General features: G+C 44.7%; 1 protein-coding gene across 1 annotated transcript in view; it reads right to left on the reverse strand.

The window, feature by feature from the left end:
- Myo3b (myosin IIIB) overlaps nt 1–14,961 on the reverse strand; it is a 283,171-nt gene that overhangs the window by 107,018 nt on the left and 161,192 nt on the right. The window contains exons 22-24 of the mRNA XM_057755693.1: nt 10,063–10,142; nt 3,057–3,134; nt 873–1,078 (exon numbers count right to left, since the gene is read on the reverse strand). Of these exons, the coding sequence (XP_057611676.1) occupies nt 873–1,078; nt 3,057–3,134; nt 10,063–10,142 (364 nt within the window). The remainder of the gene's footprint in view (nt 1–872; nt 1,079–3,056; nt 3,135–10,062; nt 10,143–14,961) is intronic.

The following is a 14,961-nucleotide window of genomic DNA, read 5'->3' on the forward strand; positions in this document are numbered from 1 at the left end:
GGTCTCAAAAACAAACAAACAAACAAACAAAAAAAGTGGAAGGTGAAGTTGGCCTACTGGTGTTCAAATCCTGGCTCTTCCATTTCTAACCCTGGGTCTTGGGATCCCATTTCCAATAAACAGGATGTTGGGAAAGTCACATTACTTGTGTGTCCTAAGTTCCTTGCCTTGAAAGCAGAGAAAAGAACAAGGCTATCTCACTGAATTGTTCTATAGACAAACGAGACTGTACATTTAAGGACAGTGCCTAAAATGCCCTGGATTTGTACATCTTAGGTGGAGGAGGGCACTGATTACCAATGGCATGGTGTGATGCATCGGACCCTGGGAGTGGAGCGGGCACTGGGCACATCCAAGTCCTCCAGAATATGGGCCCGACTAGGAAGGACTACAGTGGAACATCCAGAGTATTTGAGAGCCAAAAGTTTAATATAAAATATTTATGAACATTTTTTAAAAATGTGATCGGGGGCTGGAGAGATAGCTCAGAGGTTAAGAGCATTGCCTGCTCTACCAAAGGTCCTGAGTTCAATTCCCAGCAACCACATGGTGGCTCACAACCATCTGTAATGGAGTCTGGTGCCCTCTTGGCCAGCAGACATACACACAGACAGAATATTGTATACATAATAAATAAATATTTAAAAAAAAATGTGATCGGAAGTCGGCCTAACCACTCTCAAGTTTTCTGCAGTGTAGTTGGAACACAATAAAAACAGTGTTGAAACCAGTAAATGACGGCTGGTATTAATAACAATTACATGTTTAGAGGGAAGATCTGGGAGGGGTTTGGGGAGAAGGATCTGTCTCCCGGGGGACAGAGGCAGACAGGGTGAAGCTAGCACACAGGATGTATCCCCAAGAACACTGACCTTTTCACAAAGTCTTCAAAGAGGATTCGGTGGGAGTAGCCCTGCCTTCGAATGCTGACTGTCTCCAGGATCCCTGTGGAGCGAAGCTGGGCCAGGACTCTGTCTTGGGAGAACTGCAGGGCCTTGCGCTCATCGTTAGGTTTAATGCAACGCACGAAGTGGGGCTGTCCCACCACCATTTTGGAGAGCAGATCCATCAGAGAGTACTAGCAGGGAGAAAACAAACGTGAGGTGAGAAAGGAGGCGCCACTCACAGGGGCCTGCGATGGCCATCAGAACAGGGAGATTTACGAAGCCGTCACAGATTATTAAGAAAGAGCATGAAATTAGCAACAGCAGACGGCAACATGAGTTCCCCCTCCAGCTGTCTGAAGGTGGAAATCACTCTTTAAACATCTGGTGCCAAAGCGGTGTCTCTATATGTCAGAAGCCCCTTTGAGGACATGCTCTAGGTTAGCCTGGAATGCCATCTACTATCCCAAATAATGGCATACTATACTCTAACAAAAACACCCATTGTGGGGACATCCTACCTGCTTCCTTCACCTGAGAGATCCCAGAAATTCACAACCAATCATACTGACCTTGGCTATAAGGATGAGGGAGGAGACAAAGGGAGAGGGAGAAAGGGAAATAAAGAGCAGGAGGAGGAGGAAGAGGAGGAGAAAGAAGAGAAAGAGGCAAGATTACTAGAGGAAAGGAGAATGACGAAGGTCAACTATTACATACTTTGCAGAGAAAAAGAAAAACCATGAACAACCAGAGGGGCGCTTGCAGGACAGGGCTGCGTCCCTCAGAGTTGCCCGTTGTCCACTGTTGGAGCTCTCAGAGGCCATTACAAAGCAGAATCACTCCACTTACTCATCAGAAGTGGTCTTACCCAGCTGACCAGGGTATACTGTCTTTCTGCTATTGCCTTTGGGGACCCAAACTTTGAAGATATAAAGTTGGTTAGTGTGGTATATTTCTGAAATCTGTAAGCTAGAGACTTGTCCTCTGATAGGGACACTGAGAATCTTGAGGATGGTGTCATAGTCAAAGAGCTTCCAAATCTCATGGGGAAACACACACAGACTACACCCACATATACAATACACCCACATATGTAATAAACACATATACAATACACATACATATACAACACACACATGATGCACACACACACACACACACACCAAGGGTTACTAGGAGGACAAGAACATGGCTGATAAAAAAGGACAGGCACAGAAGATAAGGAAGAAAGGGCAATCAAAAATATCCAAGCAGAGAAGCTAAGCAGGCACTGAGAGCCTGCTGGAGCTGTTGTTGTGGGAACTGCAGCTTTCATAAAGTCCTGGACTCCCAGGCCTGAGCCCCCCACACCCACACACACAGCCCACCCCGTGAGCCCAGTCCTACTCTGCCTCTGAAACACCTCCAGCTTTGTTGGCCCCTGACAGCTTTCCATTAAGAAATCTTCCTCCATCCGCAGTGCTGACTCCCTAGTCCTGTCCTCCAGCTTGTGACTCAGCTCCCCATCCCAGCCCATGCCACAGAATTCTTTCCCGTGCTAACTCTATCTTATAATCTCACCCTTCTGTCCATGAGATCAGTTCCTACTTTTTCATGACAACAGCATCTCTGCCGTGAAGCTACTGGACCACTTCTCCCAGTGTCGTGATCTCTAAGGGGTCTCCAACGCCGTTTCATAATGATTTGTGAATTGGTGGAAGGGTCTAGGTATCTTATCTTTAATATAAAGTGAGTGCTCAACAGAACACTTCTACAGGTAACGTTCTTACACAAGGGAGCATTTCCCTAGAGAGTGGTACTACTTGACAGGGATTAGGAGATGTGGCCTTGTTGGAGGAAATATGTCACTGGGGATGGGATTTGGGCTTCAAATGCTCAAGCCAGGTCCAGTGTCTTTCTCTCCTTCCTGCTGCCTACCAATCCAGATGCAGAACTCCCAGCTACCTCTCCTGCATCACGTCTGTCTGCATGTCACCATGATTCCCATCTTGATGACAATGGACTAAACCTCTGAAACTAACTGTAAGCCACCCAATGAAACGGTTTCCTTTGTAAGAGTTGTTGTAGTCATGGTGTCTCCTCACAGTAGCAGAACATTGAGTAAGACACATGGGAAAGCTGGGCTAGTCCTTTCCTGAAGCAGGAAGAGCAGAGAAGCAGCAGCCTTCATACCCGGAAGTAAGAAGCCATGGTTTGTCTCTTCATGTTGGTGGTTTCTTCTGGATGACGGATCATCTCCAGGGTGTCTACCTGGGAGCAGAAGAAATGGGAAATGGTTTGAGGATGTGGACAGTTCCTTCAGTTTTCAAAACCTGAAGGGCTGGTTAGTCAATAGCCTCGGAGAATGGAGGATTTAGGGCACAACTGTGCACTTCTGAAAGACATTTTTAAAAGGGGAGGAGGAGGCAGGGGAGGAGGAGAGATGTGTAACACTTAAGGAATCTGGACAAAGACCCATGAGGTCATGAAATTGTAAAGACATGGAACCTGTATAGTTATGTTTTGTTTGCTGTGATAAAACACCATAAAGAGGCAACTTTTGGGTGGAAGGATTTTGACTTCTGGTTTGAGGGGATAGAGTCCATCGTAGTGAGGGAGGCATGGTGGTTGGGAGTCACTTGACGGTGGAAGTAAGAGGGGGCCTGTCTCATCTCCAGGATCAGGAAGCAGGCTGCAACCAGGCCAGTCTTTCACATCCAAAGCCTATCCCCTAGCAACCTAGTCTCTCCTGCTAGAGCCCCTGCCTGAAGGTTCTATAACCTCCCAAAGTGCCCCCACCTGGGGACCAAACTCATGAGCCTGTGAAAGACATTCCACAACCAATCCATCGCAGACCACAAGCCCAGCTGTACCACAGAGAATGGGGCCAGCATCTGTAACATCCCAACCATCAGAGCTGATGCCCAGCTCGCTCCTATCACCGCAGTTCCCACTTGCTTCCTACATGCAGCAGTTGGGTTACCAAATCAATTGGGAAGCTCCCAATGGTATAACCTGTTGCCTGCCATCTCTGCAACCACCTGGGCTGACTGGAAGGCACTTCAGGATGAAATGATCATAGCAGTACATTGCAAGCAACCCAAATTTCCTTATCAGCTCAAGAACCAAACTTGCTTTGGCTGGGGCTGTGCCTGACAGGCATTTCAGGCTGATGGAGCCTCCCATCTAATCAAGACAGGTGACGAGGGTGTGAAGCAAGAACTGTCATTAGTATGTGGTTTCTGCTCAGGAGACTGCTGTCCAGGTCCACCCTCCCCCTGGGGTGACGACATCTGTAGTCTTATTCAGGAAAAAGAAAGACTGTTAAAGGGGGCAAGGGGATAATGGAGTCCAATCGAAGGAATATATTCTAAAGGAATGGAAAGAAACTCATCAGCTGAATTAAAGAAAGCAGGTTTCTTTAAGAAGGGGAGAAAAATGTGGCTCTAAGTCATCAAAAACTTGAGGTAGCTGGGCATAACGACATATTCATAAACAAAACACGCAGGACCCTGATGTAGGAATATGGTGAATTTGAGGCTAGCCTGTGCTACCTAGGGAGACATAGTGTTAAGACAATGAGAGGTCTAAATGAGCCCCCTGTGGAGCGGGCAAGGTGTGAGCCGGGTGTGGAAGCACCAGCCATGCAGATTTCTCTTTCATGGGCTGCACTTCGGGGGCTGGGGTGTCGCACACACAGATTGCTCGGTGCTGTTCCTTCTGGGCCGGTGGGAAAGAGGAGAGGGAAACTGCTCTCCTACACATGACAGAAAAGAGAAGAGAGCTCCATTGGCATCCCCACTGGATTCCACCTGCAGAAAAGAGAGAGAGAGAGAGAGAGAGAGAGAGAGAGAGAGAGAGAGAGAGAGAGAGAGATGTCCATAGCAGATATCCCATCATTCTCAGTGAAGGATAGAGTCCAGGCCTGATAAGAGAGTTGGGGCAAGCTAATCAGGTCTGAAGGGAAGACCCTGGCTAGCGTCAGCCTGCAGCTTGGTGGTAAATTTTGGGAGTTTTCTTCAACTTTCTCTTATTATTTTTCTCTCTCACCTCACCTCATCTACACAACTTCTGGGAATTTCTCCGTCATTTCCCTTTACTTAAAAATTCTCATTAGAGAAATACCTCTTGCCTTCCCCTCACTTTTCATTCAATACTGCACACACACACACACACACACACACACACACACACACTTTTATTCAGCTTAGCTAATGAACTGCTCCCCAAGGCTCGGGGCCACCACAGAGCTCCTCTGCCTTTCTATTAGCAGGTGCAGATAGGTTGGTCAGTCCCTCTCCCCCAGAAGTTCTCAACATTTTGGTAATTGAGACAATTTCTATCAATTTGTTTGGCATGCAGGTGTTGCCCAGACTCTTCCTGTAATCAGGCCTAGGAATTAGGAGCCCTGCAGAAAGTACTGAACTGGGATGTAAAATGTCCTATCCCAAGAGCCACCCGAGCTCCCAGAAGAAAGACTCTTCTCCCAGTCCAAGGAACTGGGACACACAGCTTTATTTGCATATGTGTAGTTCCTGACTTTTTTATTTTTATAATATGTACCTTTTCTACTGCTATAGGAAAGGTACAGTTTAGCTATCTACCTGTCTATTACCTGTCTATTATCTACCTATTATCTATCTATTACCTATCTATTATCTATCTATCTATTACCTATCTATTATCTCTCATCTGGCTATCATCTATCTTCCTATCATCATACCCATTCAACTATCATCTATCTACCTACCATCATTTACCTATTATCTATCATCTATCTGCCTATTATCTATCAACCTATTATCTGTCATATACCTATCTATCTATCACCTATCTTTCTACCTATTATCTGGGACCCTATCTATCATCTATCTAGATATGTATATATCTGCCTAATTAAAATGTCTTTTCTCTTGGCATGTCTAACATTTTGGACCCAGCACTAAGCTTTAAACCTAGGTGTTCCAGTAACAGCTCAGAACACACGAACTTAAGCAATCCCATCTTCCCACCTCAACCTCCTGACTAGTAGGGTCTACCTACCAGCGGATGTGGCGCTGTTTAAAGCAATACTTACTGTTTTAGAGCTCACTAAAATCAATCAACTACAGTAAAATGGAAAAATACAGACTAAAGTACCAATTCATACTCAAAAGCTGTAAGGTTGCTGTGGGCAGGAAGGGGGTCCGGGTGAACAGAAACCCCTGTCCGACCCCTCAACATCTGTATTTCTGCACAACTGCAGAGTGAGCGCCTTCTCTTCATTCTCCACATCCTGGGGATGGGAGCACCTGTATACAGTTCATCACCTGCATGCTTGGTGCTGTATTTTACAGAGGAAATGGCTCACTATTGGAGTCCTTTCCACTGTAAGAACCTCAGCAGTGTAAGTCGGCAGGAGCTGAGCAAGTTCACTTTCTGCTGGTATGCCTGTCCTGCCTGGTTTCCTGTGCGTGGGGCTAGCTACCCTTCAGAGTTCTCCAGAGCAACTCAGCACCTGGGGTCACAGACTGCAGCCCCCCACAGTTTATCAGGCTGTCATAGACATACAGACTCCATGCCCAGAATCTTAGAAGGTGGTCAAAACCCAAATCCAGTACCTGGCGTATTGTACATGGACTCGCTCTGTCCACACTCTGCCACGGAATTCTCAGAATGACGCCCAGACGCAAGAACAGCTCTTATTCCATTCTGCACATGGAAAGCTAATGCTCATAGATTTTTAGGTTAAGTGCTTCACAGTCTTGCAGCCAGCATATGCTAGTCTAGGTTCGAAGCCCGTCCTGGTTTCTGAACCTCTCTTCTTGTCACTATGCACTGCCATCCACATGGTTTGATGCAACTTAAGGAACAGAAGTCTGGAAGTATGGCGTAATCACAAAGATTCGCCTCGTTCGTCTCCTGAATTTACTCTACTGTAAAAATAAGGACTCGAAACAATCCCTTAAACCAAAGGAAAAGGTGAAGAATTTTCTCCTGGTCCGAGTAAGTGCCTACCATCTGCATCCCAAAACTTCAGAAGTGCCTCTACCTGTCTTCCTGACAAGGCCCTTTATCAAGAAGACTTACTGCTGTCAAGAGACAGATGTGCCCAGCCCTTGAGAAGAAGAACCCTGCAGCCTGCCCTGCTAGCAGCCCGAGCGGAGCCTGCTGGTGCAGCCCAGGTGCAGGATGAAGCCCGCCCCCACCCTACCCCGTGTCTGTGCAAACAGCAGAAGCAGGAAGGCCTCTCTCACCTTTGTCTTCCTTCTCTGACCTCCCTATCCCCTGAAGGCAAGCAGGTGTCCTACCTCAGATCACAAGGATTTTAACTAATGAGGCTTGCTAAATTTTGTCCTCCGGGTATCTGCCTGGCTAATTAGACAGTTTCCTGGTGCCTTCGGGGCTTTTTTCCCCCAGTCCCAAGTTTGTCTTTTGAAATGGGGATCTAAACCGGGAACCTTAGGATAGGTCCAGCTTAAAGAGCCACTTCCATCACATCCTCTTAGTACCCATGTGTTAGCTTTTTTGTTTTGCTTTGCTGTTTGAGGTAGTCTCACTCACACAGCATGGTCTATAATGTAGACTGACCTTATCTCTGTGGTTCCAGGACTGGGGTTACAGGTGTGCACTCCATGCTTGCCTCTGGGTGTGTGTGTGTGTGTGTGTGTGTGTGTGTGTGTGCTTAATTACTGTTGTCTTCATATTTTTGAATGTCTTAGAACTTTCAGCTCATCTCCTTTGAAAGACTAGAATAAACCTCAGGTCCTGTGTACTCATCACCTGTGTGCTTTTAAATGCACAGGGCACACATCTCAGGAGGGCAGGCCTAGACAATGCCATATCGAACAGGGAGGGAGACAGCACCACTCTGGGCTCTAGGTGTGGAGGGCAGGGGCACAGGTCCCAGCAGGGTCCCAAATTTAGAAACCAAGTGTGAGAAAGAAAGGAACTCAGGACCAAAGGGAATCTTTTGGCGTTAGGATCTCATTCAGAATTTTGTGGAAGCCAATCATTACCCAAAAAAGCCCATACCATAGACCATCATGTGTAAATTCTATATTTTTTATTCTGCTTCCTGCAAAAGTTTATTCATAGCCCCAATACCAGTCACGAATGCTTTCCTGGTCATTTCCAAAATATACATAGCAGTGAAAAGTAGGTGTCTGCTGGTGCTAAACCTTCCGGTTAGAGTCAAAGGTCACAGCCAGTCCTTCCAGCTCAGCTCTCCTACCAAAGACAAGAGTCTCAGGGTCTATTTATAAATGGCTGTTTTTGCATTTATATGTGCTTTGTTGGTAAATTTTCAGTTTAGGGGGTCCCAAGTGTATTGCTGAAGTGCCATATAGAGCTTCAAAGCACAAGAAGAGGGTAACAGGCCTCATGCAGAAGTGTGTGCCAACGTGATTCCCTTGGGTAAGAATTATTGTGCCATCATCTGTGAGTTTAAAGACACAGATGCTGCAAGTGAAATACGGTTTTTATAAAAACACTGAAAAGAATTAGCTATAAGGTGTGTGTGTGTGTGTGTGTGTGTGTATGTGTAAACAGGTGTCTTCAAACAAAAACACATAAATTGAGGGTTAGGTATTTATTGTTTGGCTCTGACCAGAGTCTTGCTGGAACCCTAACCCTGTATTACCCTCCAGGACAATGGTTCAGTGTCACGGTTTGGAGGACCTTACAGATCATAATTTTTAGAAATAATGAGAATCAACTACATGTAAGACAAACAACATAGTCATGCCAAATCAAGAAGTTCTTAGGAGTACTTAAACTCTTACACACATCTCTCCCATGGGCCCATCTAACCCATGGTAAGAACAAGACGAAAATTGGGGGGGGGGGAAGAAAATTAGGGGATTCAAGTGGGTCATAACAGCAATGTGGGCGTAAAAATCATTGCTAGATAAAATCTTCCGAGTCCTACTCTGTGCAAATAAATTTTTTATTCTCAAGAAAGTATGTACATTTATATCAATTCTGGAGTAATATTTAGTAGTATTATATGTGACCAAATTAGTTATTTCTTATTAAGTAAGTTAATATGTTATATAAATGAAAAGTAAGAAAATTCAGAGATGTGAACTTATCACACCATCACCTTCAAGATAGTTGGTTTTGGGGTTAGGACACAGTTTTTCCTTATCCTTGGGGGATATATCCAAAGTCATGCTTGAAATTGTGTACTTCATCAAAACCTATAGATACTATACCTTTCCCTGTGCAAACATTTGTATGACGAACTTAGAAATTAGGCACAGTAAGAGATGAACAACCACAGCCAATAACAAAATTAACAGTTCTAAAGTGATACTGTATTAAAAGTAACCCCCTCGCTTTCCCTATAAGGAACCTTCTTTTTCGACATTTCAAAATTGCCAGCATCACTATTCCCAGTTTTGAGAGCTAATATTAGGTTAAAAACTAAAAAGGTTATACTGTGCTATTACAGATGACCCAACAACCAAGAGAGCCCCTAGAAACTGGAGGGGGGGGGGCAGTGCAAACAACATGTACTCACTGCCCCAAAGGATGACCCAGATCTTACGAGAACCAAGAGAGATAACAGGAGCGTTCATATTGTCATTCGATGATGCCACATTGGAAACTTATAAATTGTTTATCTGTGGAATTTTCCACTTCATATTTTGGAATCACGATTGACCACTGGCGGCTAAAGCTTTCTGCCGAAAGCCCGACCACAGACAAGTGGGAGGACTATCTACACAATCGACGTCAATCAGGTGGGCCTTGAGGTCCTGTCTAAACATCAGTTGGAAGACCGGAACAGCTAGATATTATTTTATGGTTGGATATTTACGAGCCCTCCTTGCAAGGCCCTGCATAACTCACTGTTAGAGGGCAGTAGTGGGTTTGGTTCTTTTTCTCCTCACCAATTCTAGCTGGTTTCCTTACCTTCTGCAGGGTGGTGATGCTCTCAGGGAAAACTGCTTTATCTCTTCCTGGAAAGGCCTCATTCACATGTCATTCTCCCCCATGTTAGGTATTATTTTTCCTGACTATCAGGATTGTAATGATCCCACAATTCAAATTTTCTAAATTTTCAGAACTGCCCTTGTTTCCTGAACACTGGCAGTCTGGTGTGCAGACTGGGCAGTCAGGGTCAGACAGAGAGAAGCAGGGTTGTCCGCTCTGTCATTAGCTCTGAGACAGCATTCACTCCCAACCCCACCAGTGGTACCAATCTGCTGCTCACCTTGGCTTTCCCAGCACTGAAATGTGGAGGCAAAGATCTTGAAGATGCTGTGATCCTAGCTCTTGTTTGGGCCAAATTACCTGAGCAAAAAAGACAAAACAAAACAAAAATGTTTAAATTAAAGAAAAAGTTAAAGAACTGGGTTATGAATAATTTTCCCTTTTATGTCCTTGTGTTTTTCTGAGTTTTCTGATCGATATCCTAAGAAGGAAAAGAAAATTGAAAACATTTGAGCTGGCAGGATGGTTCAGTGGGTAAAGGTGTTTGCTGTGTGACAGCCTGGATTCAATCTCTGGGTCCCACATTGGTGGAAAGAGAACACTGGTTACTATGACTGCTGCAAGTTGTCCTCTGACCTCCGAAAGTGTGCCATGGCGTTCCTGTGCCATCGCTCACACACACACACACACACACCAGAAAACCAAAAACTTTCGACTGGTTGAATATTGAAGACTTAAATAAAAGACTGGAGGCTGTAAAATTTCCATAGAAAAGGTTTCATAGCTTTTGGTCTTGACAATGAATGTAATTTAATGATACCAGTTGAGCATTCCTAAATACGAAAACCCAATCTCCAAATGTTCCCGGAGGCAAAAATTTTGAGCACTGACAGGACGCCCTAAGTGGAACCGCCCCACCCAGCCTGGAACTTTGTTCCATGCACAAAACTATATGATTATCAGTACCTTGACTATTAGAGATTGAGCCCAGACCTTGTACCTGCTAAGTGTTGGCTCTCTGGGCCCTGGTGCTGAACTATATCTCCAGCCACAAACATAAAATATTATAGCTGAGCATGGTGATGCACGCCTTTAATCCCAGCATTTTTGAGACAGAGGCAGGCAGATCTCTGTGACTTCAAGTCTAGCCTGGTCTATAGAGCAAGATCCAGGACAGTCAGGGCTATGCAGAAAAACCCTGTCTTAAAAAAAAAAAGTTATTGCATATATTGTATAAAATAGGAACTGGTGGTACAGCTCCAAGATATGTGTATATATACACATAGGTATAGTATGTATACATACAACCTGTATCACATATTTATGTGTCTATACATTAATAATATACACATATATACATACACACACACATATATGTGGAACCTAAATCTTGTGTTTAGACTAGGGTCCCATTCTCTAGACAGCCCATTATGCAGATGCAAATAGTCTCAAATCCAAATCTAAAATTTTGGAACTCCAAAATCTGAAAGGCTTCTGCTCCCAGGCCTTTGGACAAGTGGACAGCAGGCTCACTATTACCCTTTGCCGTAAGCAACTCCCGTAGGTCTTCAAGCAGAGTGTAGAAGGTGAGGGAAGATGGCGAGCTCTCCATTGGTCTCTGCGAGCATCAGTCAGTAAAAACCAAAGCGCCAACAGACCTGGGCGAGCTCCTGGCCACACTCATGCCTGTGACTTACCTTTTGAGGGCTGAGGAGTCTCTAGCCTCTGCCCTCCCTTCCCTATTTACCGTCCACCAACCCCAGTGTGTGGAAACATTAGTCTGCATTTTTACTAACAGAGTCATTCGATTGTGTAACAGAATGAGAACTTGTCAAAGTAAGGATGTGTGCATCTGCAAGACGCTCAGGATCTCAAAGTTTTAGCAAGTCTAGCATGGAGTCGCCCAAATGTTTTTCTCTGCTGATATCTTCAGAGGCTAAACTGTGATTAATAGCCTGCGAAGGACCCTTTGAAGCAGGATTGGTGACATCAAAGTCATAATCCGGGGGATGGCAGGAGCTTTATAATGAGTGGGAAGCATTTTAACACATTTCAAAGGATTTACAGTGTGAGTAAACAATAGATCCCAGCCATGCGCCCCACCACACACACCTTCCAGAAACCTAACCTATAAGAACTTTCCATTTTCATTTATATGTAAATACAGTGTTCACACTCCTTTCAAATGTTAAAGCATCCTGGGTGCTTCACCCAGGTGGCTTCTTTACAGCTGAGCATCCCTCCTGACCCCAGTCTCTTCCTGTGCCTGTGGGAAACTGTGATTACCAATGTTGTCCTGGCTGGGGAAGGAGACTTGAGAAGGAGCAGTAATGGAATTGAGATCCTCTGCAGGAATCTGAACCCGGGCTATTTTCCTGCTTCCACGTTAAAGGGAAGGTGGTCTGAGAAACAGAGGTGGGACTTTAAAAGGTGTTCGTTTCCTGCCTTGAGGACTTCTCACCTCTAGCTACCTCTTAATTATTGCCCCCAAAGCAGGGTGGATGTTTTCAGTAATTTCACAGACTTCAGTGCCCTCTGCTGCCCCTCTGGGCTGCCTGAGCTTACTGCAGGGCACCGGCAGCCCACAGCCAGCTCACAGTGGCTATGAAAAACACACCTTCGGGTTTACTTTACAAAGGCCGCGCTGGCTCTGACTCTGGTGCCAGCTTCATTTGAGGGAGTCTCCTTCCTGAGTGAATGCTGAATGATCATGGCAGGGACGGACTTTTTTTTTTTTTTTTTTTTTTTTTTTTTTGGTTTTTCGAGAGAGATTGAGCTTCTCTGTAGCTTTGGAGCCTGTACTGGAACTAGCTCTTGAAGATCGGGCTTGCCTCGAACTCAGATATCTGCCTGCCTCTGCCTCCCTAGTGCGGGATTAAAGGTGTGCGCTGCCACTGCCGGCTAGGATGGGTTTCTTAAAGGCTCTAGCAGTTAGTATCAGAAAAGATTGATGAGAGTTCTATAAACCCCCACTTCTAGCCCTCCCCTTGCTGGTTCCGCCCATTGCTCTCGCCCCCATCCACCCACCCCCTCCCCCGAATGCTGTTGGCTGATTCTTACCCAATCCTAATGGAGGACCCCACTTGGAAAGACCTACCAGATTCAACCTTGATTTCTCAACTAATTCTGCCTTCCTCCAAAGCTTTAGTCTTCCTTACTGACTAGAATCATGAGTTGTGTTGACAACCTGTGGGGAGCTGGCTCAGGGCAGACCCGCGCTGCTCTGACGGTTGCAGTGACTCAAATCTACTCTCTGGAATTTCTAACATGGTGGCTAATAAAACACAAAGAACTAAACTCAGCCCCTGTGTAAAAGCACACAGTAGTATTTTATATGTTAAAGTCAGAGGTTGTGTAAAAGCACACTGTAGTATTTTATATGTTAAAGTCAGCAGCTGTGTAAAAACACATTGTAGTATTTTATATGCTAAAAAGCACTTATCTTTTTATGACCATCTAAGTCTGCAACTGGGATTAGTTGTAGATTTGATATGTTGAGGAAATTTAAAATCACCACAAACTTTGGGCAGCAGGAGCCCAAAGAGCACAGAATATATGATAATAGATTTTGTTCTTGGTTTGCTTGTTTGTTTTGCTTTCCTTCCTGGCATTCATCCATGAATGTCGGTGTTGATATTAATAAAGAGGCAGAGTGGTAAACAACTTCCCTGCCCATGTAGACATTGCTAAATCTCTTGGGAAGGAGAACAGATGATATACTTAGAGAGAAGGGGGCCATCATTTGGTGGAGTAAAGGAATCAAGAAGAACTCAGAGACCAGCACATCCACATTGTCCAAAGGAAAACTGAAAAACAGTATTCCTGAGCAAGATGGGGCTAGAGACAGGAGAGTCGTCTGAAATATCCTAGGCCGCCTAGCTTGCAGTTTGTGGCACGGGAGAAACAAGAGAGCCTGCCTCACCAAGGCAGAGGAGAGAACTGGGTCTTAAAAGCTGTCCTCTGACTTCCACAGGTACGCCGCAGTGAACACAGGCAGGCACACACCACACACGCACTAGCAGTAATGAATGGATGAATTAGAAAAAAAGAAACACCCAGGTAACAAGCTCGCTGTTCTGACTACCCGACTCCAGCTTTAACGACGCATGTGAGAAATTCAGAACCCTAAAAAACAGCTTTCCTGGTTTGTACTGCTTTAAATTAAACTTTTAATTTAGTTTTATTTATTTTATTTGATGTGTATGAATACTGTGTATGCATGAATGTATGTACACCATATGTCTGGTGGTGTCCTTAGAGGTCAGAAGACATCGGATCCACTAAAACTGGAATTAAGAACTGTGAACCAAACCCAGGTACTCAACAAGCGCTCTTAACCGCTAAACTAGCTCTTCAACCCCTGTATAGACTTGTAATTGTCTTGCATTTTAAAGATTTTTTTAAAAGATTTTTATTTATTATGTATATAGGTTTCTTCCTTCATGTATCCTGCAGTACAGAAGAGGACACCAGATCTTATTACAGATGGTTGTGAGCTACCATGTGGTTGCTGGGAATTGAACTCAGGACCTCTGGAAGAGCAGCCAGTGCTCTATTCCTCTGAGCCACCTCTCCAGCCACCAAAGATCTTTAACATAATTAGCAACTCTAGACACTGTGTTTGAAGAAAGTCAAACCAAAGCTTTCACTGATAGTCCAGACAGAAACAGGAGACCCGTTATTTAATAATGTTTAAGTTATTCTCACTTCTATTAACTTAGGATGCAATTAATTACTGATTTAAGACAGAGGAGGAGGAAGCAGCAGCAGCTATAGAGAGTAAAAGCCAGCAGAGGTTACCTACCTGATGAGCATTGTAACTTAATGCTAACCCCGGGGCTAAAGCCAGTCAGCACACTCAGGTCAAGGCAAATATGCTACCTTCTATTAATATTCAAGGCAAATATGCTACCTTCCATTAATATTACTTTCTAGGGATGCAAAAACACTTTCGTTCCTTTTAGCTATCACAAGGTCTTTGAAAGCACCCACTCAGTGTTTATTTCTGTTCCTCTTCATTAATCTGAAAGTATTTTTTTCAGTACCTGGTGTAGAACTTGTAAGCTGGGCTGGAGAGATACCTCAACAGGTAAGAACATTGGCTGCTCTTTCAGAGGACCAGGGTTCAATTCCCAGCACCCACATGGCAGCTCACAAGGGTCTCTAACTTCACTTCCAG

This window comes from Chionomys nivalis, chromosome 22 (assembly GCF_950005125.1).
Source record: "Chionomys nivalis chromosome 22, mChiNiv1.1, whole genome shotgun sequence".
Classification (NCBI taxonomy): Eukaryota; Metazoa; Chordata; class Mammalia; order Rodentia; family Cricetidae; genus Chionomys; species Chionomys nivalis.